The sequence below is a fragment of the Zingiber officinale genome, chromosome 6A (assembly GCF_018446385.1).
Source record: "Zingiber officinale cultivar Zhangliang chromosome 6A, Zo_v1.1, whole genome shotgun sequence".
NCBI lineage: Eukaryota > Viridiplantae > Streptophyta > Magnoliopsida > Zingiberales > Zingiberaceae > Zingiber > Zingiber officinale.
In genome coordinates, this window is record NC_055997.1 from 74,429,412 (window position 1) to 74,451,949 (window position 22,538).

Here is a 22,538-nt window from a genome sequence, read left to right on the forward strand (position 1 = left end):
ATGTCATTAATATCTCTAGTTTTGGATTTGTTCTTCCTTTCCGTTGTCTTTTGCCTCATTGAATGAGTATGAACTTAATAATCATCCATGTCGGTAAGAGCATCCAGATTGAATGAGGATGTGTGCTCCCTTGATTCTAAGGTCTTCGATTATTTTTTAGCATAATGATTAACTTTTTGTAGAACATATTTCTCACAATTTCTAATAACTCATCAAATATGTTCATAGTTGAAGAATTTATTGTAATGATTTTCCTATCATGTTTTATGTGCTCTCATAAGTACATCCTCATCGCTCCACCCTCTTTCATGATATGTATAAAAGTTGTTGTATATGACTATAAATTCATTCACCATCAGATGGAGCTTATAGAAATGTAATTTTAACTTCACCCAAAGTCGATTCACAAATCAATCATGTTGATACTTGTTGTAGTAATCCGTGATTTGTTTCTAGAAAGTTTATTCCTTTTAATCATTATCGATGATTGGAATGGTGCTAATAATGATCCATGACTTTGCAAGGTGTATATCTTCGTCCATTAACCATTTTGCTCGTTTGGTGACATGCACACGCAAACTCGTTTCATTGCCCAACTCTGGAACCTCAAATGGTATTACTGTTCCTTTGTCAGTCCAAAATACGTTTATGCTAGCCCTTCTTAATTCGTCATAGAGCATGAATAATGGTTGTGGAGAAAAATTCTATAAGAATGATGGGTGACATTATGAATTCAATTGCCATGACTGCTAATATTTGAGAGGGTACATATTAAATGGAGGTTGAGGGACATTACTTAGATGAGCTAAAAAGTTTTGAGAACTTTGAAATTTCGAAGAAAATTATGGAATATATGAAGCATTTGAAATTTTTTAGGGGTAGTGCATGAAAATGGAAATTTGAGATTATTGAATATCTGGACGATTGTGTAAACTTTACAAAGTTACATTTTTATAATTGAATTTTTTTTTAAAAGATATGCTATCATTTGAATTCATTTCGAAAAAATAAAGGATGAAATGGATTATAAAAAAGAGAATAGAATGATTTAATTAGGCGTAGAATGAATAAGAAAAATTTAAAAGAGGATAGATATAATAAGACATCCAAAACTAGCTATTTGCAATGGCTAGTTCCTCCAAAAAAAAAAAAAAAACAAAGTGGCAGGAAAATTTCCAAAACGCTCCAAACAACTAAATCATATAATTTTTTTTAACAATGTGCCCATCGTCTGTCAAAAGCCTAGGTTCGAAATATCGAACCAGCCAAAGATTTCAAAAGAAAAAAACCTACCACAATGGTTTATAAGTTTTTGACATGATTTTTAAAAACAAAAAAGTTTGAAAAAACGTGTCCATTAGAGATGCCCTTAGTGATTTAGATTACGATTTAATGGGTAAAATAGCTATTTTAACATTAAATAAGGCCTTTTATAAGAAAAATATTTAGAGCATTTTAATACTGATCAAATAACCTAGAAGAGGGATGAAATATCTAACTTGTCAAACTCAAATTCAAACAAAAACACAAAACAAAAAATTGACAAGAGAACAAAAGTGATTAAATTGTTTTCAAAGTTTGTGGTTTTAAAAATTAACTTTAATTGCTTTTTCCTCCTTGAGTGGGGGTAGGGTGGGGTTTCCCTACAAACCTAGAGTTAACCCCACCTAGTGACCTAGGCTTAATAATAGAGATGATGGGCATTGGGCACACCATGTAAAATATATAGCTAGAAACGTAAAAGATGGGTCAATAATGGAATCTTATACTTTTTAAGATGCCCAAGTTTTGTACACGTTGATAAATTAGAAGGAGGCAAGTGAAAGTTTGCCCTATTTTAGAAAATGGTGATTTGAGGAGTGATTTGAATAAATGAAAAAATAAATTTTAATTATCTTTTTTTAGAAATAACTAAATATTGGGAGGTTAAATGATCTGTTTAACAAATCTAATTGTACTTTTCTCCAAACTTAATGGAGCGATTCGCATATCTAAACCGGGTTTGGATTTCCAAAGATTCTTTCCTTTTATAGAAACCATGGCCCACTGCTCCTCGTGGCGCGATGCGGGAACTGAATAATTGGACCTTAATATGAAACCCTAAAAAAATGAAATGGACAAATTCCTCGGTTCCCCTGTTCGCAAGTTGTCTCTTTGAATCGCCTGCGCAGTTCAATCTTTTACTGTTCCAGATCAAGAACACAAGGACAAATAGGGTGGTCTCATAGATCGAGGACCAGAAGTGATGCAAAGCGGAAAGAAATTTTGAGCTCCGTTCGTGTGTGAATGAGGGAGGAACAGTGGTTGGTTGGTTCGCTGAACAAAAGACAAGAACAATTAGGTCAGATCATTATTGTATTTGGTGTCATTGTTGGCTTCTGGGATTGATTGATGTGCGCCAATGGCAAAGGCGATGGGGAGCGATGGAGGGGTAAAAGGGTTGTTCCTCTTCTTTATAAAGCAACGAGGGGAGGCCGGTCGTAGCGGCAGGGTTCGCTTCTTCGTCTGTGTTCTTCCTCGATCGCAAAAGGGATGGAAAGCGATGGATCCGTAGATGCGCCACTTGGTTGCTGTTTTGTGCTCGTAAAGGTCGAATCTTTGGCCTCCGCCTCTTTATTTGCGTCGCTTTTCTTCCGTCGCTTTCGATCTTGTTTCTTCTTCTTGTTCATCGATTCGAATCGCTGGTTTCCGACGAGTTGTTGTTGTTGTTGTTGTTGTGGTGGTGGTGGTGGTTTAGGAAGGTTTTCCCTCGCGAGCTGGGAGTTTCCGCTAGGGTTTCGGGAGATGATGAGCAGATCGTGGGTGGATGTGCTTCCGAGTCTTTTCGTCGGCGAAGACGGCGGTGGTGCAAGCGGGAGCTGGACGCTGGAGGAGAACAAACTGTTCGAGGACGCCCTAGCTGAGTTCGACACCGACGTCCCGGACCGCTGGGAAAAGGTGGCGGCTTCGATCCCCGGGAAGACCGTGGGCGATGTGGTGAGCCATTACCGGGAGTTGGTCGACGACGTGAGCGACATCGAGGCCGGCCGCTTCCCCTGCCCTCCCTACTCCGGCGGGGCTTCGTCGTCGTTTACCTTGAATTGGGAGAACAGTCACGAACCCTACTGCAAGCGATCCGGCGTGAGAGGATCCGACCACGAGAGGAAGAAAGGAGTTCCCTGGACCGAAGAGGAGCACAGGTAAGCTCTTCCTCAACCTCTTTCCAGCCTCGCCATGATTCTTCAATTTGTTGCCGACAAGCTGTTTGAATCAATGCTTCAACCAACTGTTTCAACCTAATTTTGTTTAAAATCTTTCAGGTTGTTTTTGCTTGGCCTAAAGAAGTACGGCAAAGGAGATTGGAGGAACATCTCGCGCAATTTCGTGATCACCAGGACTCCCACACAAGTGGCCAGCCACGCGCAAAAGTACTTCATCAGGCTCAACTCTGGCAGCAAAGACAAGAGGAGGTCGAGCATACACGACATTACTACCGTAGATTTGCCCGATAACCCTAGATTTCCCTCACCATCATCTCAGCCATCTACTACCACAGCACCTACATTGTCGAGCCAGTACTCTGCTGTTGTCGATTCAGATCAGAATCAGCTCGGTGAAGTAGCCAGTTGTCCGTCGGGGAATCAATTTGTGCAGAATCAGCTCGGAGCAGTTTCATATGGCATGAAACTACAACACCAAAGTTCGCAGAAGAGATATTGTTGAGGATGACATCCTCTAACTAGATGCCTTGCCGGTGCAGGGATTCTCAACGAGTGAATTCTTGGAATTAACAATCTGAATTCTTGAGACCAAATCAGGATTGCCAAAAATGCTACAAAGGTGGATGAGAACATCTATCCGATTATTGTGTCTTGTCTCTTAGCTGAAGATTATGATTCTTTTTATATCCATGGATCTATGCTGAGAATGCAATCTAAAATTCACAGCTCATGGACGAGAGATTGCTGAGAATTACATCCTCTAACCTTGCTGTCATATGAATGCTTTGAGTTTGAATGAAATATTGAGATTTTCAGCACATAAATCCAACTTTTACCTACTTTTGTAGCCGAAGATGCTCTATATTGAATTTGAGCAACTCAATAGCTTGGTGAGTGGTGACACACACATCATGATTCATAAACATCAATTGACACTCCAGTTTAGTGATTTCATTGTGTGCCTTGAGATGAAGGAGCAATGCTATAAGCACAAAAGTCTGCAATGGTCATTGCTCATTGACCAACCCTTACTTCTGCTCTTTGTGTTCTCTTCTTTATGTGTCTTCTCTTTGATAAAAGAGGAGATAGCTTCAGTTCATGGCTACTTGGATTTCAGTGGTTGAGTTCATTTTTCATTATGTTTCAAGATGTCTTGGAATGATTGCGTTGATCATGAGTTGTAGTTTTCATGGCAGCAAGATGCTTTAATGGTGATTCAATAAATGGAAGTGAGTCAAATCCAGCTCATTCTTTTGCTGAAATCTGTTGTGAGGCATGGTCAGTGTTGCACGGATACGGGTATCGTATTGGATACGACACGGATACGGGGATACGAAAAATTTTAAAAATATAGGACACGATACGGCTAGGATACGACGATTATTAAAAAATAAAAAATATTATATATATATATATATATATATATATATATATCATATTAAAAATTAAAAATCCTATAATAGAAAACCATGTTCATATTAGATCAACCATAATATCCATTACAAACAAAAAGTAAACATAACAAAATGCAACACACCAAATACATCTTAAATAAACAAGTTAAACTTACCAGAAATCGTACCAAAAGCAAAAATAAATTCATGATCTCAAAAGAAAAAACAAAAAACTAAACTTACCACTTTACCAGAAAGAGGGCACTGGGCAGAAAGAGGGCAGCGACGGGATGGCGGACTTCTTCAAGCAGCAACAGGCGACGCGGCGAAAGCGCAGGGGAGATGGTCGCGTCTCGCTGCGTGAAACAATTTGTCGCGATGGAGAAAAGGAATCGGGAGTGGGGAGAGTAATTTAGGGTTTTTTGTCATTTTAATAAGTAGTCCTCATAATTTTATTATTTTTCATTTTTACCCTCGAAATTTTTAATTTTGTTACAATTGTGCCCAAACGTGTCCAGAAACGTGTCTCATCCGTGTCCTAGCCGTGTCTGGCTGGTCAAACTTGGAAAAAGTCAACGACACGGTTTTTGCCGTGTCCGACACGCGTATTTGCGTGTCGTGTCCGTGTCCGTGTCGTGTCCGACACATCCAAAAATTTTTTTTGAGGAGTGTCCGTGCTACAAAGGGCATGGTTGCTTCTGGTGTTCTATAGATATCTTTATGAGCAAAAATCAAAAGGGCAGTTTAGTGAATCGTCAAAAGGGGCGTCCTTTTTTGTTTTATGATCAAAAGGACGCTCTATACTTGGTTAATTTACACTTCTCTCCTTAATCTATTGTTCATCCAAGTTTGAGTTGTTTTTTGATTCAAGGCTGGTTGAGGCGGGCGGGCAAGAAAAAAACCAATTCAATTAGGCTTTTGTGCTTTCAAATATTTCGAACCCTCCTTCAAACTCTCTTGTTCGTTCTTTACTGTCTTCACCGATCAACTCCCTCATTGTTGCCTTGCCTTGCCTGTTTATCGTCATTCTATCTATGGTGTGTTCCCCCATGTACGTGCCCATCTTCTATTATCTATCTTTTAACTGCCTGTTGCTGTCTCATTTTATTATTTTAGGTTTTAATGTCAGTTCAGTTCACTTTTGAGTTCTCAAACATCTTCCTCCTTCATCTAAATATTGTTGTAGCAGATATAGCATTGTAGAAGCTATAGAACTGTAGCTACTGTAACATTCTGGTCTAACCACATTGTAGCAGCTACAATTTAATAGTTGCTACAATATTATAGTCTAACCTACAACATTATGGTTAGCACGTTGTAGCAGCTACAATATGATAGATGCTACAACGTTCTGATCTAACTATGTTGTAGCAGCTACAATTTCATAGCTACTCCAACGAATTGGTCTAACCATGTTGTAACAGATACAATTTAGCAACTGTACAACGTTCTGGTCAGCACGTTGTAGTAGTTGTCAAATCATAGTTGTTATAGTGTTGTTAGACTAGAACATGCAATAGCTACCAAGTCGTAGTTGCTAAAATGTGATCGTCAAAACAAGGTGAAATATCATTTTACGGTTCGAAATTAATATTGTAATATATCACTAAGATATTAAGTATTTGTTTACATAATTAAATGACGTCTAGTGCTTCAATCTCCCATAAAAGCTCTACTCTCGTGCATATCGTAAGAAAATATAATGAAAAAGTAGCATCAACTAGTTTAAGTCATTCATATTATCACTACAACCAAATGACCGACAGATGGAGTTGATAAGTGGAAACTCATTTGCCTGAGCCTAGACATACCACATAATGCAAACATTAGAGGCTTTGTACAAAATATATTTGATAATTGGGACTATCATGTTAAGTGTTTCATCCTTCAAAATTAGAAGATTAGATATAACCTTGAAAAGACATTGCACTGATTCTAGAACTTCCAAACCATGTCGATGAATTCCTTTGCATTTAGATATTGCCGCCACCTCACTCTACATTTTATGGATCGAGGTTGTTTAAAGAATGAAATAGAGAACAAACTAATCAACATCAGCAAACAGTCATCTCCTAAATCTATTTTTTTGTTTTATCAACTTGTTATTTTGTATTTTTTTTTTAAATTTGCGTATTATTTACTACTTCCAGTAGTATATCTACATTACCAATACAATCATTACTTGATTGTGTAGATGACTTTGAAAATTTAGATAAATATAATTGATGTAAGATTGTATATAATCCCACAAATTGAGGATGTTAGTATGATGCTCTCACAGAGGCCCAAGCCATTAGGCCTTGAGGGAAATCAAAGTCCAATGCTGAACAGATTTGCACACATACCAGTAGCATATCTACAATACCAGTACAATCACTACTTAATTGTGTAGATGACCTTGAAAATTTAGATAGATATAATTAGTGTAAGATTGTATATAACCCCACAAATGGAGGATGTTAGTATAATACTCTCCCCACAAATTGATTCAATTAAAATTATAGAGACGAATCCATATTATTCGTCGCTAACGTATGATTGATTAATAAATCCCAATCGATCAATAAATCGATTCAGGTTATTTATGCGAAAACAGAACCTCGCTAATTGATTAATGGATTGATTGGGCATATTTTGAAATTATCGCATGTTGGTGATGAATTGATGTCATTTCGCCGCTAACCATTGCTATTTGCGACCAAACCAGCATTTACGTCGCTAATCACATGTTTGAGCGACGAGTTAGGTGTTTATCGTTGCAAACATTGGTTTATTTACGTCGCTAATCACATGTTTGAGCGACGAGTTAGGTGTTTATCGTTGCAAACATTGGTTTTTTTTTTTTGCATTACGCGCGATACACTTTCGATACAAGGGTTTAGCGACGAGTTTCCTAATATCGCCGCTAATCAATTTGGCTAGGGACGAATTTAGCTAAATTCGTCGATAACCCAGGTTTCTTTTTAAAAAGGGGTTTGTTTATTTAAAACTATACATAATACACACAAAATGCAGAAAATAACAAATATACAACATCCACAAATTTACAACTCTTGTGTTCACAACATAAACATTATCAAATTCACAACTTCAATAACAAGTCAAGTCTAATTTATCAAGTTCATAACATATCAAGTTCATCAACATTATACAAAAGTTCATAACATTATCAAGTACGTGTAGTTACCAAAAGTTCATAACATCACAATCTAAATTGAGAAGGATGAGGTGGAGCTGAGGGAATCGTGGATCAAATGCCCCAGGTGCCAATCGGTTCAAAATTTCTTCAAACTTATCTTGTCTTGTTTTCATTTGTGCAACGCATTTTGGGTGTTTGTTAACTAAACTTGTGTGTTTGCTAACTCTTTCTCGGTGGATGCCAATTTTTCACGCAATGCTGTGTTACTTGATCTGGATGAAGTGGCATTTGAAGAAGTTGAGTAGCTTTGGTCCACCTTCAAATCCTCTAATGTATCCGGACCGAATACTGAGGACCTAATTTAGTTCAACCGGTTTAAAATACCAAGTGATGATACAACATCCAAATGTTATGAAGATGAAACATAATCAAGTATGATGACATTGTGCATAAACTAATCTAGATTCTTAATATAGTGTTAGATATGGATGATCATAAAGCTAAATCATGATCATGAACATAAAGCATAAGAAATCCGATCTTTTCTTTATGACTGATCGGTCTAAAAAAATAATGTGTTAATATTTTAATATCAAACAATATACGATAATTATAAAATTAGCACTTACACCATCGTAACTATACTAAATGAATGATTTTGAACCTCCATGATGATTGTATGACAGTTTGCCTCTATTTTCAACATTTGTTGAAAATCATTTCTACAATACAAAATTTTGTATAAATAAAACATTAGTTATATAACAAATAATTAAATTGCTTCTTATATAAAAGGACATTTGTTATAAAATGAGTTACTTGAAATGCCTATGATTCAAACAGAGTACACATATAGTCCTAGTCTTCCTGCGCCTCACAAAACTCGATCAACATATGTTGTCGGCGCTCAACAGGAGGAAGGTGCAATTGCTTCTTATGATGTGCATGCATTTTTGCTCTATTGTCTCTGTACCTTGTACTCATTAACCGATCAGTCTCCTTTATAATCGACGATGAACCCTCCTCAAAACTAATATCAAAAGTAGCCTAAAAAATATTTTGCATTAGTAATAAAGGAGTGGTTTTAAAAATCTTCAAATTACTTGTACTTATTGATAATCGATCGTATATCATCCTTTTATTATCAGCGAGCACGTGCTTCCAACTTTTAGCTTGTAAGGTCACAAACTTCTTTACTGAAAGACCTAACTCGGTCATAAATGAAGTTGCATTTAGGTCAATTGGATGCTCATCGCTCTGATGAAAAGTAATGGGTAATTTACCTCATTCATTGATCTGACGTCATAGCTGATCAGAATGTATACCACATGTCTCCCTACGCAGTGGTCATCTTGTGCCTGCAAATAAATATCATGATAATAATTAACAAATAAAATACTTAAATAAATAACATGATAAATAGCAAAAGTATTAACAACTAACCACTAGGACAACTACCATCATCAGGTGTTTCCACAACTAGTAGATGCTCAATCCTCTTGGGCAGCATAGCTATCACAAATTCATCAAATATAGGTGTCTATAAGACATGAAACTTATTGTGCATGATGAAAAAATGAACAATGACACATGAAGTAAAATTGAAGGAAAACATAAATACCATGTAAATAAGAATTATTCACTATCACCATCTGGTGTTTCCACAACTGGTAGATGCTCAATCCTCTTGGGCGGCATAGCTATCACAAATTCATCAAATATAGGTATCTATAAGACATGAAACTTATTGTGCATGATGAAAAAATGAACAATTACACATGAAGTAAAATTGAAGGAAAACATAAATACCATGTAAATAAGAATTATTCACTATCACCATCTGAAAGAGATAATAGATCATCTGCATCACTATCAATTTTAGTATCTTCAACCTCATCATTAAGAAAATTTTGAGAATCCCTAGCCAACTCCACTTGCTCATTTAACATATTTAGATGTTGATGCTCAATATGTAATCTATAAAGTTGAGATATCTTTAAGTCTTCACCAACTACTGAAGTTGCTTTATTATCTTGGTTAGTCTCAATATTGTCATCATCTTCAAATACTTCATCAACTTCAGTTACTTCATATATTTCTTAGTGTTGAACTTTTTGTACTACCTTCCAATGGCCTCCACGCTTTATGCCATTTATATAATAAACTTGATTTGCTTGGTTGCCTAAAATGAATGGCATACCATGTTTTAGAAGTATCAATACATAAGAGACCAAACTCTTCAACCATTGTTTTTTTTTTGGATTACATTGGAACCATTCACACCAAAATAATTATACTTTATAACTGAAAGAATAAAATAGTTGAAACATCTTTCAAGACTCCAAAGAAATCCAAATTGTCACCATCATCAGATGATGGTACGCTAACCCCACTATTCTGAGTAGTTCTACGAGAATCACAGGACCTTGAATGGTATTGGATACCATTTACAATACAAGCATCATATAGTTGAACTTCAACATTATGTTCAATTGCTAAATAGTACAACTCTTGTATGATCTCTGAATTTGATAAATTCTTTAATTTTATCATTCTATCCTTGAACCATTGTGAAAAATCTCTCTCACGATATTGCAAAAGTTGATTTGCAACAATTTTATGTGATAGAATTTGTAGATGTTCACTGCATAAATAAATATTTAAATTACTATTTTATATTGAACATAAACAATAAAATTAATTAATGTAAAAACTTACTTTCGATATTGGTCAACTTCTTTACAATTGTTGAGAATATACTAAGGTGCTTTCTTATACAAAGTAGGAGGAAATTTCTTATTATGTTGGTTGCCAAATACTCTTGTTTGTTGTGAGAAAACACTTAAATTGAATGTGACTGGTTGAACATCTTTATTTCGTTGTGGTCTACTATATCTTGTCTCAATTTGACTTATATATAAAGAACTGAATATCAATGCCTCATTTAAAATACACCCCTCTACAATAGATCCTTCAGGTCTTGCTTTATTACGAATATATTTTTTTAGTCATCTTAAATACCATTCAAAGGGATACATCCATCGTGATGAAATAGGTCCAGCTAACATGATTCACTATCTGCTAGGTGCCTTAATACACTATCTGTTTCAACCCACTTTTCCTTGTTCCATATCATATCTTTTGCTGTATGTTTCTCTATAAACAACCGATTAAGTCTGGGCTTTAAAGGAAAATAATAAAGATTTTTTTGAGCATTCTTTTTCTTATTCATCCCATTATACTTGCATCTGGGCTTCTTGCACACTGGACATGCATCTTTATTCTCGTGCTCACCTCAACATAATACACAATCATTCTTATATCATGTATCTTCTCATATGCCAATCTTAACTCTTTCAACAATTTATTTACTTCATAATGAGAGTTTAGAATCACATTCTGTTTGGGAAATGCCTCTTGCAATAACTGAAGTAACATATCAAAAGATATATTGCTCCATCCATTCAACACCTTCACATGCATTAACTTGACCAAAAAATTGAATACAGAAAAATTAGTACAATTGTGATACAACTCTTTTTGTGCTTCTTCAAACATTGAGGTATAACTTGCTTTGATATCATGTGTATTTATATTTGCATTAATATCATCGAATTGAGGTCCGCTAGTGTTGATATTTTCTATATTTCTTAAATCAGTAAACATGTCTTGAAAATCATCTTTTTCAAAATCACAATCATTTTCCTCTTCACTAACAATATTTATATTAATAGATAATGTAGAAGCTTCTCCATGAAAGTTCCAGACTTTATATAACTTATCAAATCCCCACCTATAAAGATACCCTCGAACATAATCCAATTCATATTTAAATAAATTGTCACAACTTCGACATGGACAACAAATTTTAGATAAATTCAAACTTATCATATAATTTTCTGTCACCTTTAAAAACTGATTCAACCTATTAATATATTTAGGACTAATCCGATTCTCAATTATTATCTAACTTTTATCCATATTTATAAAATCTGGTTAAATATATAAAAAAATCATGGATATAATTTTACTGACAATTTAAAATGAAGATTCCAAGCACTTTAATTTTAAATAATTAATAATTGAGATATAGTGACAAAAGAAAAGAACAAGAAAAATCCTAAATGTTTTATTAATAATTGAGCTCATGCGCACAATCAATCAAATTGGCGATGCTACTTTACTCGATTGTTTTGCTTGTCTATGTTAAGTGCAAACCATATCATGTGTCATGAGGATGTCTTTAAATGCTACTTATCTCTATCAAAAATTTTAACACTTACCAAGAATTTTAGAAAACAAAAGTATCTCTATCAAGAATCAAAGTATCTCTAGTGATAGGCACCCATAAAACTAGAACAAATAGCTATGATAATAGCAATTCCACCAATTTTAGAGTTCAACTTCATAAGACCAATGGGAAAACAAGATATCACCGAAGCAATCTAAGCAATGGAATTTTAGATCTAAGCAATCTAAGGTCATAAATCATTCAAATACCGTCTTTCAAACCAAGCCATGTGCCAAGGAATAAGAAAACTCATGTTGTGATGTCCCCTAAATCGTGATAGGTAATAGGTTGCAGTACATGTAAAAACCCAAATAATTGAGAATCAATATGTATAACATATAAGAATCATATAACAAACTTGTGCAGAATGCGGGATTTGTATGTTTATAAATATGTTTTAAATTCTCAATGCCGCTGGAGTCTTTCTCCATATTGAAAGAGTGCTTTGTTTTCTTAACCATGGTTTACATTCTTAAAACGAAAAAAATGATAAGTTTGTACTTGGAATGTTTTCCTTTATTCTAGAGAATTACCTTGAGGAGGGAAGAAAAGCGCGACATGGGAGAAGAAACGGAGCATGACGCATGTTGGAGCAATGGTCATTGGAGCATGGTACGACGTTGGAGAAGAAACAGAGTAGTAGAGAGGAGCACGGAGACGAGCACCGAAGAGGAGCATTGGAGGAGGCGAAGTGCAGAAGAAACGGTGCACCGGAGAGGAGCGCTGGAGGAGAAGAAGTGCAGAAGAAATAATGAAGCACGATGCAACATCGGGATTTAGGGTTTTAAATCATGTATATTAGCGGCAACATTTTATCATTCACCGCTAATCATTTATTTTAGTGGCGAATTTCCAGATTTCACCGCTAATCACTATGATTAGCGACGAAATAGATGAGTTCGTCGCTAATACCTTTAATAACCCTTGTCCCACAAAAATATGATTAGCGGAGAAATTGTTAGTTTCACCACTAATCTTTGTGATTAGCAATGAAACAGGGGAAATCACAATCAAATATTTGATTTGTGGCGATTTATCCAGCTTCATCGCTAATCCTTTGTTTTTTTACGATGAAAAATATATCGCTGCTAATCAAGCAAATTAGCAACAAAATGTAAACTTGTCGCTAAATTATGTCGCTATTTTATAGATTTCTTGTAGTGATAACTTTGAATTGATGTTTCAACTTCCTGAATTAAATTTCACCAACTCCTACCTTGCATTTAATGGGCGTTAACTCTGAAATTGATGAAATCACATAATTATAAAGATGACCTTCTAACATATGTTGACCCTTCACTTTCAGATCATGACGTAAGAAACTTTGTAGATCATGGTGATTTTGTGTTATAGGAAACTAACACATTCTTCAGGTCCCATGATAGTGCCCAATGATTCAACTTCTGACTCTTGTAAGGCGTCTTTGGAAGACTTTTCCCTCTCCCTACCCTTGAACATCTTGGCAGAGCCTTCTACACCAGAAGATCCTCAAGTCGCTAGGTGATATTTTATCTCCCATCAATCCTTTTTACTTGTATATTTGACAATAAAGTACAGAAATTACTCACATGAATTGTCATCTCAATCTTCCAGTCTAAGTAGTGCCCTTAGGCAGGATATTCAACTGCATCTAGTTTCGGCGCAAGTGAAAACCCTTAAGCAACAGTGGGATCAAGTGGTAAGCGAGTTGAAGGCTGTCCTTCAAAGACTGGAAAACACGCATGCCACACTTGCCAAGTTGAATGAGAAAGTGACAAAGGTTAATGCAATTTTAAAAGAGAACATAGATCTCCTGAAAAGCAATGATTGCTACGGGAGGGGCTCGCTTTAGAAGACTGTAAGGTCCTAGGATCATTTTATTGTTCTTCATTCTGTTGATGTCTTATAATGATCATCTTCCTTCTATTGTATGTCTTATAGACTTGGAAACATTTTCTTTTAATGGTGAACAGTGGGTTGATCTATCTTAATCTTATACAAACACGTTGTAACAGCTACAGTTCCATAGTTGCTACAACACAAGCTTGAGATTGTGGCAACTATGAAACCGTAATTGCTACAACGCGATTTGCAACTTTGTACAAACACATTCTAGTAGCTATAGTTTTGTAGTTGCTACAATATGGTTTGCAGCCTTGTACAAACACGTTGTAGCAGCTGTGATTTTGTAGCTGTTACAACACAAGCTTGAGGTTGTAGTAGCTACAAAACTATAATTGCTACAATGCAGACTTGACTTTACTTGACATTTTAGTAGCTACTTAGCCATACCGTGGCTACTACAACACAGACCTATTCAAGTCTTATATATAGCAACCACAGTCAATTTGAAAATGAAACTGTGAATTGAACACTAAAAATATTTAAATACTGTAAATGTAAATGTATAATAATAAACCAGTATGTCAAATTATATGCATCAAAGATTTACTTACATATTTCAAATCTCATACAAAATGCTTAGAATTTCATTGAACCATCATGACATTTACTTATATATTTCAAACCACATGCAAAATGTACAAAATTTTATTAAACCATCATGACATTTACTTATATATTTCAAGCTCATTCAAAATGCACAGAATTTTATTGTAACCATGCATTCAAACTATTGGAGGATTACTACAAGATTGACGATTATGACCTAGCAATAAACACCTTGTACATCTTTTCTAAATCTTGCTACTGTGTATACTTGTAATACGTGTCTTTCGTCATCTTCCTAGTTGTACATGACACCTAGGAGTGAGAAGATAGGGATCAATGACACGACGTATCCAAGACTCCTTACTTCTAGTTCCATGGATAACATCATTGTATGCATTTATATAGTATAATATCAAATAATAATCTTCACAATAGTTATAAGGATCTAGATGAGCATACCCAATTGCACACATTGCATAAGAACATAGGAAATCATGAATGTCGAACTTATGACTGTAAGTCTTAGTAGACCGGTTAGAGGGGATGAATAGCCTGTAATTTAGAATTAATACTTCTCTTGCTATTTGAACTTAGCAAAGACAAACACACAATTCAATAAAAATAAATAACATAAAAAAGAAATTAAGATACTCAAAAGATTTACCTAGTTGCATAGGGAAGTTGTTAATTCAAGACAATTGAAAAGCTCCACTAGAAGATTTCATTTGACGAAGGCAGAGTAGCCTCTTACAAACGTTGAAAGCGTAGACTTAAAAAGAGAAAAGAATTCGAGTATAGAGTGTGTTGTCTTAAACTTCGAGGGTCAGGGCTCTATTTATAGTTCACTAGTCAAAATTAGTTGTTGACTGATGTGGCACCTCCCGGGCACCTGGACTCGGTTCGGGTGCTTGAATGTGGTCGATCGACCCACTCTGTAACGACTTCTTTTCCAAAAGTTATTGTTTCCCGAGCGCCTGGACCCAGTCCAACTGCCTAGAGTTTGCTGACGTGGACTTCAGTGCTAATCCTTGCTGCAACGACTCACTAATCTGGCCAAGACTACTTTGGGACCTGGTCCGAGCGCCTGAGCTCGGTTAACTTCTAGGTTGATTGATTTTCTGTCTAGTCACTTGGGTGATACTCCGGTCGTCTAGAGTTGAGCTCACCCGAATCCAATTCTGACCTTCTCTTCGAACAGTCTTCCTCCCTTGCTTCTCGTCCCTTGGAAGTACCGAGCGCGTCATTCTCGTCCATCAATATACTCTTCCGCAACTCCTCTTCCCTCGAATGCACCAAGCTTGTCGACTCGCTTCCCATGCCATCCTTCTCTCTCACTTCATCTTTCGCTCGACTTCTTATATTCTTAAGTCCTTGCACACTTAGACACAAGGGATCAAACCACGAAGCCTAACTTAACCTGGTTAATCGCATCAAAACCAATCCGGGGTATTTACAATCTCCCCTTTTTTATGTGCATCAACCCAAGTTATGTTAATGTTAAAACAAATAATAAATAATTATTTGCATTTATACAAAGAAATAAATTTGTAATAAAAAAATTTTAAACCTCCCGCTTAACTTAATTCCTAATCTCTCTCCCTTTAATCACATCAAAAATATATTAAGAAAATTAAGGAAAAAGTTAGAAAAATATTAGAATTTTTTCAAGCGGTTTTAAACAAAATTTTCTATTATATGTCTTCTTATCGAAATTAATTTTCAAAAGGAATAATTTTTAATAATTAATCCAGAGTTTTCATACAAATAATTTTAAAGTTTTTAAAAATCCTGAAAATTTTTATCAATAACAATCATAAGCATTTAAAACATGATAAAAAAATTTCATACATAGAATATTTTTATTTTAACCATAATAAATATTTTTAAATAAAATTAATTATTTATAAATTTAAATAATTAAAAATAAAATTTTCATCTAAAAATCTTATTGATTTTTCTAACCATTCAAAATATAAGGATCTTTAGCCAAAAAAAGGGGTTTTCAAAATTAATCTCCAAAAATTTTCATTTTTAAAATTCCATTTTTTGCTCAAAAATTATAAAAAATTAATTATTCGTCAAAAACATCTCAAAATTTTTTAATCTATCATATAATATAACTCATTATACAAAAAATTAATTTGTTCAAAAATCAATTTTCCAAATATTTTAAATTAAAAAAAAATCAATAAACATAAGAAGAAAAATTAAAAAATAATATAACGGTCAAAATTTTTTAAAAAATTTCTGTTAGCAAAATATTATCTTCATTTTTAATAGGAAAAATTTAAATAAAAAATATGAACCGAGGTTAACAAAATAATTAATTTTGCTAAAACTATAAAAATTAAACCAAATTAAATTTAAGTATACATACAAAAGTAATTTAATAGGCTAAGCATGATTCCTGCCAACACCAATAGGGTTTTTAAGGATTTTTGTGGAATGTAATTTTTTTTAGTACTTTTATTATTTAGTCCCTATGACTTCTAATGTATCAATTTATCCCTCCATAATATCTAGTATTTAAAAATCATGAGATATTCAAATTTGAGCATGCAGAGTCTTTTTTTTCAACCGTTCTATTTGCTCTTTTACTTTTTTATTTTCATTTTTAAATTTATCAAAATATTCAACTAGGTATGCATAGTTTTACTTTGAATCTAAATATTTAGACCTAGTTTTACATAGAGATCTAGACTATATTTTGATACATTTATATAGTTGATTGGAAGGAAGGTTACATACCTCACTTATCATGTCGGACTCGTAGGTAGATACTCCCCCTTCTTCATTGCTTGCTTCCGAAGTAGCTTCGTCGTCTTCAGGTAGGTATTCAGCTATTAGTGTTGTTCCTACAATCTCTTCGATCTTAGAGTTTTCTCAAGACAAATCGATATCCATCGAAAAGTCAAATTGTCTCTTTTGATTTTTCATGGAGTTTCAAGAACTTTTCCCAAAGTTCTTTAGCACAATTGTAGTTGTCGATTCTTTCAAGTTTTTGAGTAGACAACATATTTAGAAGATAGAACTCGGCCTTACCATTTGCCATAAATTCATTGTGCTGCTTTTTAGTCCAACAATGCTCCTCGACTTCTTTTTCATCTTTGTTTTTGGGCACTTCAAAACCAAATTTAATTGAAAGCGTTATATCAAAGTCAGTTAAAAAAATACCTCCATTTTTCATTTCCAAAATGCAAACTCCCCCTCTAACGTTAGTGGGTAGATGCTTAATCCATCCATCTTCTTGTTGTTTGAGTCGACAGTTAGTCCTTTTTGAAGTAGTTAGGCTCTGATGCCAATTGTAAGTCCCGATAGACTAGGTAGAGGGGGTGAATAGCCTACAATATAGAATTAATACTTCTCTTGCTATTTGAACTTAGCAAGGACAAAGACATAATTAAATGAAAATAAATAACATAAAAATAAATTAAGAGACTTAAAAGATTTACTTGATTACAACTGATGAGGTCTTCAAGGTAGTTGAAAAGATCCACTAGAAGATCTCCTTTAATGAAGGCAGAGTAGCCTCTTACAAATGTTGAAAGCGTAGACTTAAAAATAAAAATGAACTCGAGTACAAAGTGTGTTGTCTTAAACTTCAAGGACCAGAGTTCTATTTATAACCCACTAGTCGAAGTTAGTCGTTGGCTGATGTGGCACCTCCCAGGCGCCTGGACCCGATCAAGGCACCTGAACGTGGTCAACTTGATCCACTTCTCAATGGCTTCTTTTCTAGAAGTTATCACTTCCCAACACCTAGAGTCTGCTGACGTGGACTCCAGTGTAGATCTTCGCTGCAACGGCTCAATGATCTGGCCAAGATTGCTCCGAGTGCTTGGACCTGGTTCGAGCGTTTGGAGTCTGGGCACCTGGACCTAATTCAGGTGCCTAGAGTTTGGGTGTCTGGACCTGGTCCGAGTGCCTGGACTCAGTCAACTTGGTAGTTGATTGATCTACTTGGTTACTTGGGTGATACTCCATTCGTCCAGAGTTGAGCTTACTCGAACCCAATTCCGACTTTCTCCTTGAGCAGACTTCCTCCTCGATTTTTCGTTCCTCAGAAGCGCCGCGTGCATCTTTCACATCCACCGGTGTACTCTTCCGCAGCTCCTCGTCCCTCGAATGCACCGAGCTAGTCGACTTGCTTTCTGTGTCATCTTTCTTTCTCGCTGCGTCTTCCGCTCAACTTTTAGTGTTCCTAAGTCCCTAGACACTTAGACACAAGGGATCAAACTGCAAAGTCTAACTTAACTCGGTTGATTACATCAAAACTAACCTAGGATATTTACAACAAGTACAATGTCTTTCAAACAAATTAAATTAATGACATATATACCAATATTGGTGCTTACTTGGAATTCTATATTGGAACAAGGGTGAATATTGTAATGCATCCCCTAACTACTATAGTTTTTTTAGTAGATCTTCCACATAGGGAAACATCTTAGTTAATAATTTTTCACCAGTCCGTCTATGAAAATTAATCATTCAGATAACTTTATCTCGGTGTACTCTATCATGCAACGTATTGGTAATTCATGTGTAGGCTTCAGGACTACGTTCATGCACTCTAAATTATTAGTAGATAACATGTGGAACCCGCGTCCAGGAAAATAGGCATTAGCTCATTTCTTCTTCTCCATTTCCACAACCAACTTATAGCAGTATGGTACATCCTTATTTTATTCATGCATTCATTATAAGTGAGCTAAGTGCATGCTTGTGTTGTAGCCCATAGCAACTTTGCAGTCTTTCTATCTTTACAATTTGATACCAAGTTCTTAAACAAGTGCACAATACAGTAATTGTGATGTGATGGTAAAAATAGATCCTTTACAGCATGTAGTATGCCAGGATTTCTATCACTTATAATTGATATGTATTTATCCCCTATTATCTCATTTTGAAGTTCGGTCAAGAACCATTCCCAAGAAAGCCTTCTGTCAATTTTTGCAACTGCAAAAGCTATGAGGAATAATTCATTAGACCCGTCCACATAATTGTCATCATAAGAACTCCAGGATACTTCCTTGTAAGGTGGCAAGCATTGATACCAATAAATAGACGTAGATATTCAACAAATGCATACATACATGCCACAAAGACCAAAAGACATGCTAAAAATGACCATCATGTGTAGACCTTACATGCACCATCATCTAATTATCTCCGATCTTTAATTCTCTAGTACACAGATCATTGTAGGATTCAGCATAATACCCATGTACATTAGTCATTGCTTGGAGTTTAGCTCTCAATGTTTTCTGATATGATATTGTCACTCCAATTTTTTTTTGAATGTTTGCTATAATCATCTTTGAAGTGTACTTTCACTAGTCATGACTTGTTCTTGAATCTCACTAGCAACCCATGAACTAGTACAACTTTTGTGGTCTCTACTTTTCCTCATATATGATGAGCATGTGTGCAATTTGTCAAACACAATGATCCAAAAATTTACAGGTCCTCTAGCAACAATTCTCCAAGCTCAAGGATGAACCTTACAAATAGACTTCATTTTATAACTTCTTGTCTCCTTGTGTCTAATCTCAAAGCCTTTATATATCACATAATCCTCTAGAGCTTTTCTAAACCTTTTCCATTAGAGAGCACTTAGCTAACTTTTGGTGATTTGTACTGCTCTGCTCATCTATGTCAACTAAATCAATTGTGATAGTGTCCTCAACTACATTAGGCTGGATCTGAAGGATCGAAAATAGTGTTAGAAGGGAGGTGAATAGCACTCGTCGTACATGTTTAAAATTCATTCGAAAAACCATGGAGTCATGCAATGGAATTAAAAAGACAAGAAAGAAGGACATAGAAGAACATAGTGGTTTTTACTTGGTTCGAAGTCTTCGACGACTCCCACTCTAAGGCCTGCACTTGCTCAGTGCTTGCGTTGGGTAATAACTATAAGCTCAAAAGATTACACAATTTGAAGTACAATGCAAGTAACTAAAAATATACTGACAACAAAAAAAAGTAGAAGCTTGATCGTTGGTTGTCGGAGCAGCCTTTCGATATCATAGGAATCTTCTCGGAGTAGCGCATGAGTACGAAAATCAGGACGAATGATGTTATGAAGCTTCTAGTTGAAGTCCTTTTCATAGGCAATTTTTAGACATCCGGACCACCCCTGGGCGCCTCCAATGAGGCCTATATGATCTTGGGACTCCATTGACTTATCCACCTCTGAGTACTTGAACCCGATCTGGGCGCCTGTACCACTGATGTGTTAGAGTGTATACTAAAAGCCTAGCTTTTGGTATAAACATTTATCTAGAAATAAGAATCACATTGGTCAAATGTTTACATTTATGATAAATGTAGTTGTTCAATTAATTTATATTGTAGATAACATGGTGTGTGGTGTCACACACAGAGGATCATGTTATCAGCACCTTATAAATTATAAACAGTAGCTCACGACCAAGATGGAAAGGAACAAATTATTGGAAGGTCGTAGTGTAATTAGGTATTAGTTTATCTTAACTATATAATTACACTAGTACACTTAGAGTGTATTGAGTATGACCATTAGAGGTCGTTTCTTTTTATACTGATTTTATAAAGGAACAAAGACCTCAGTTATTATGGAAGTGTGTGCTCTTAATCCTAATATAATAATAAGCACATATATTTGATATTTATTTCTTTAATTTATCAATGGGTGAGATTTAGTTCGATAAATCAATAAGCCCGATAAGTTGGGAAATGATATCACTTATAATGTGTGTTGTTGATTATAGAAGGAAACTGTGTCCTAGTGGTTTAGGTTGATAATGTCCCCAAGAGGAGCTCATAAGAATTGTCATGTTAAACCCTACAGGTGGACTTAGTCCGACATGACGATAAGGTTGAGTGGTACTACTCTTGGACTAAGATATTAATTGAGTGAGTTGTCAGTAACTTATTTAATTAGTGGACATTCGACATCTTAAACACAGGGAGACTAACACACTCATAATAAGGAGCCCAAAATGTAATTTGGGATTGGTGCGGTAGTTCAATAATAATTCTTTAGTGGAATGAATTATTATTGATGGAATTAAGTTGTGTGTTCGGGGTGAACACGGGAATCTTAAATTCATCGGGAGACCAAAACCAATTCCTCCTCTCGGTCCCTATCGTAGCCTCTTGTATATAGAGATTTATACCCACCACATACCCACCTTCTTACCCAACCTATAGGGGCCGGCAAAGCCAAGCTTGAAGCTCAAGCTTAGGGCCGGCCAAGCCTAAAGGTTGAGCCTTAAGGTGGCCGGCCAATTGCTTGGAGCACAAGCTTAGGTGGCCAGCCACATCATATTAAAAGGGTTTTATATTAAAATTATTTCTTATGTGGATATCATGGTTTTAAAAGAGAGTTAGAAATTTAAATCTTTCCTTTTATAGCTTTCTATAAAAGATTAAGAAAAGATTTGAAATCTTTCCTTATTTGTAGATTGAAAGGTGGATTTTAATTTTGTGAAATTTTTTTTTTAATCATGTTCATAATTTAAAAGAGAGTTTAAAAATTAAATATCTCTTTTATAAGTTTCTACAAAAGATTAAGAAAAGATTTGATATCTTTCCTTATTTGTAGATTGAAAGGAGATTTTAATTTTTAGAGATAACTTTCCTTTTTGAAAATTATCCACATGTTTAAAAGAATGATTTTAATTTATAAAATTTCCTTTTTATAATCCACCATGAAGGGAAAAATTATTGGAGAAATTTTTTATAAATTTCCGGAAACAAATTAGGAAGTTTTAATTTTTGTTTTAATTAAAACTCTCCTTGTTTTGGGGAAATAAGTGGCCGGCCATGTAATTGAAAAAAGAAAATTATTTTTAATTAAAATAATTTTTCTTTTTCACGGAAAAGGAATTAAGGAAATTTTTATTTAAATTTCCTTATTTGCCAAGACCAAGGATTATAAAAGAGGGGGCAGAGGTGCCTTCATGGCTAACGACTCTATTATTTTTCTCCTCTCTTTTTCTCCTTGGGTGTGGCCGGCCCCTCCTCTTTCTCTCTTCTCCATCTTGTGGCCGAACCTCATCTCATCCTTGGAGTCCTTGTGGTGGCCGGATCTTGCT

At 35.2% G+C, this 22,538-nt stretch overlaps 1 protein-coding gene across 1 annotated transcript; it reads left to right on the forward strand.

Annotated features, from left to right (window-relative positions):
* The first annotated feature begins 2,161 nt into the window (after nt 1-2,161).
* LOC121996572 (transcription factor DIVARICATA-like) lies at nt 2,162-3,794 on the forward strand. Its single transcript, XM_042550584.1, has 3 exons — nt 2,162-2,589; nt 2,738-3,179; nt 3,300-3,794. Exons 2-3 carry the CDS (start codon nt 2,785-2,787, stop codon nt 3,700-3,702), a joined length of 798 nt encoding a protein of 265 aa, XP_042406518.1. The 5' UTR covers nt 2,162-2,589; nt 2,738-2,784; the 3' UTR covers nt 3,703-3,794.
* Nucleotides 3,795-22,538: the final 18,744 nt, after the last annotated feature.

Bases quoted from the DNA above. Each gene is read 5' to 3' on its own strand.
- LOC121996572 (XM_042550584.1), top strand. From the start codon at position 2,785: ATGATGAGCAGATCGTGGGTGGATGTGCTTCCGAGTCTTTTCGTCGGC. The intron at 3,180-3,299 runs GTAAGCTCTTCC...AAAATCTTTCAG, and splicing joins TGGACCGAAGAGGAGCACAG to GTTGTTTTTGCTTGGCCTAA.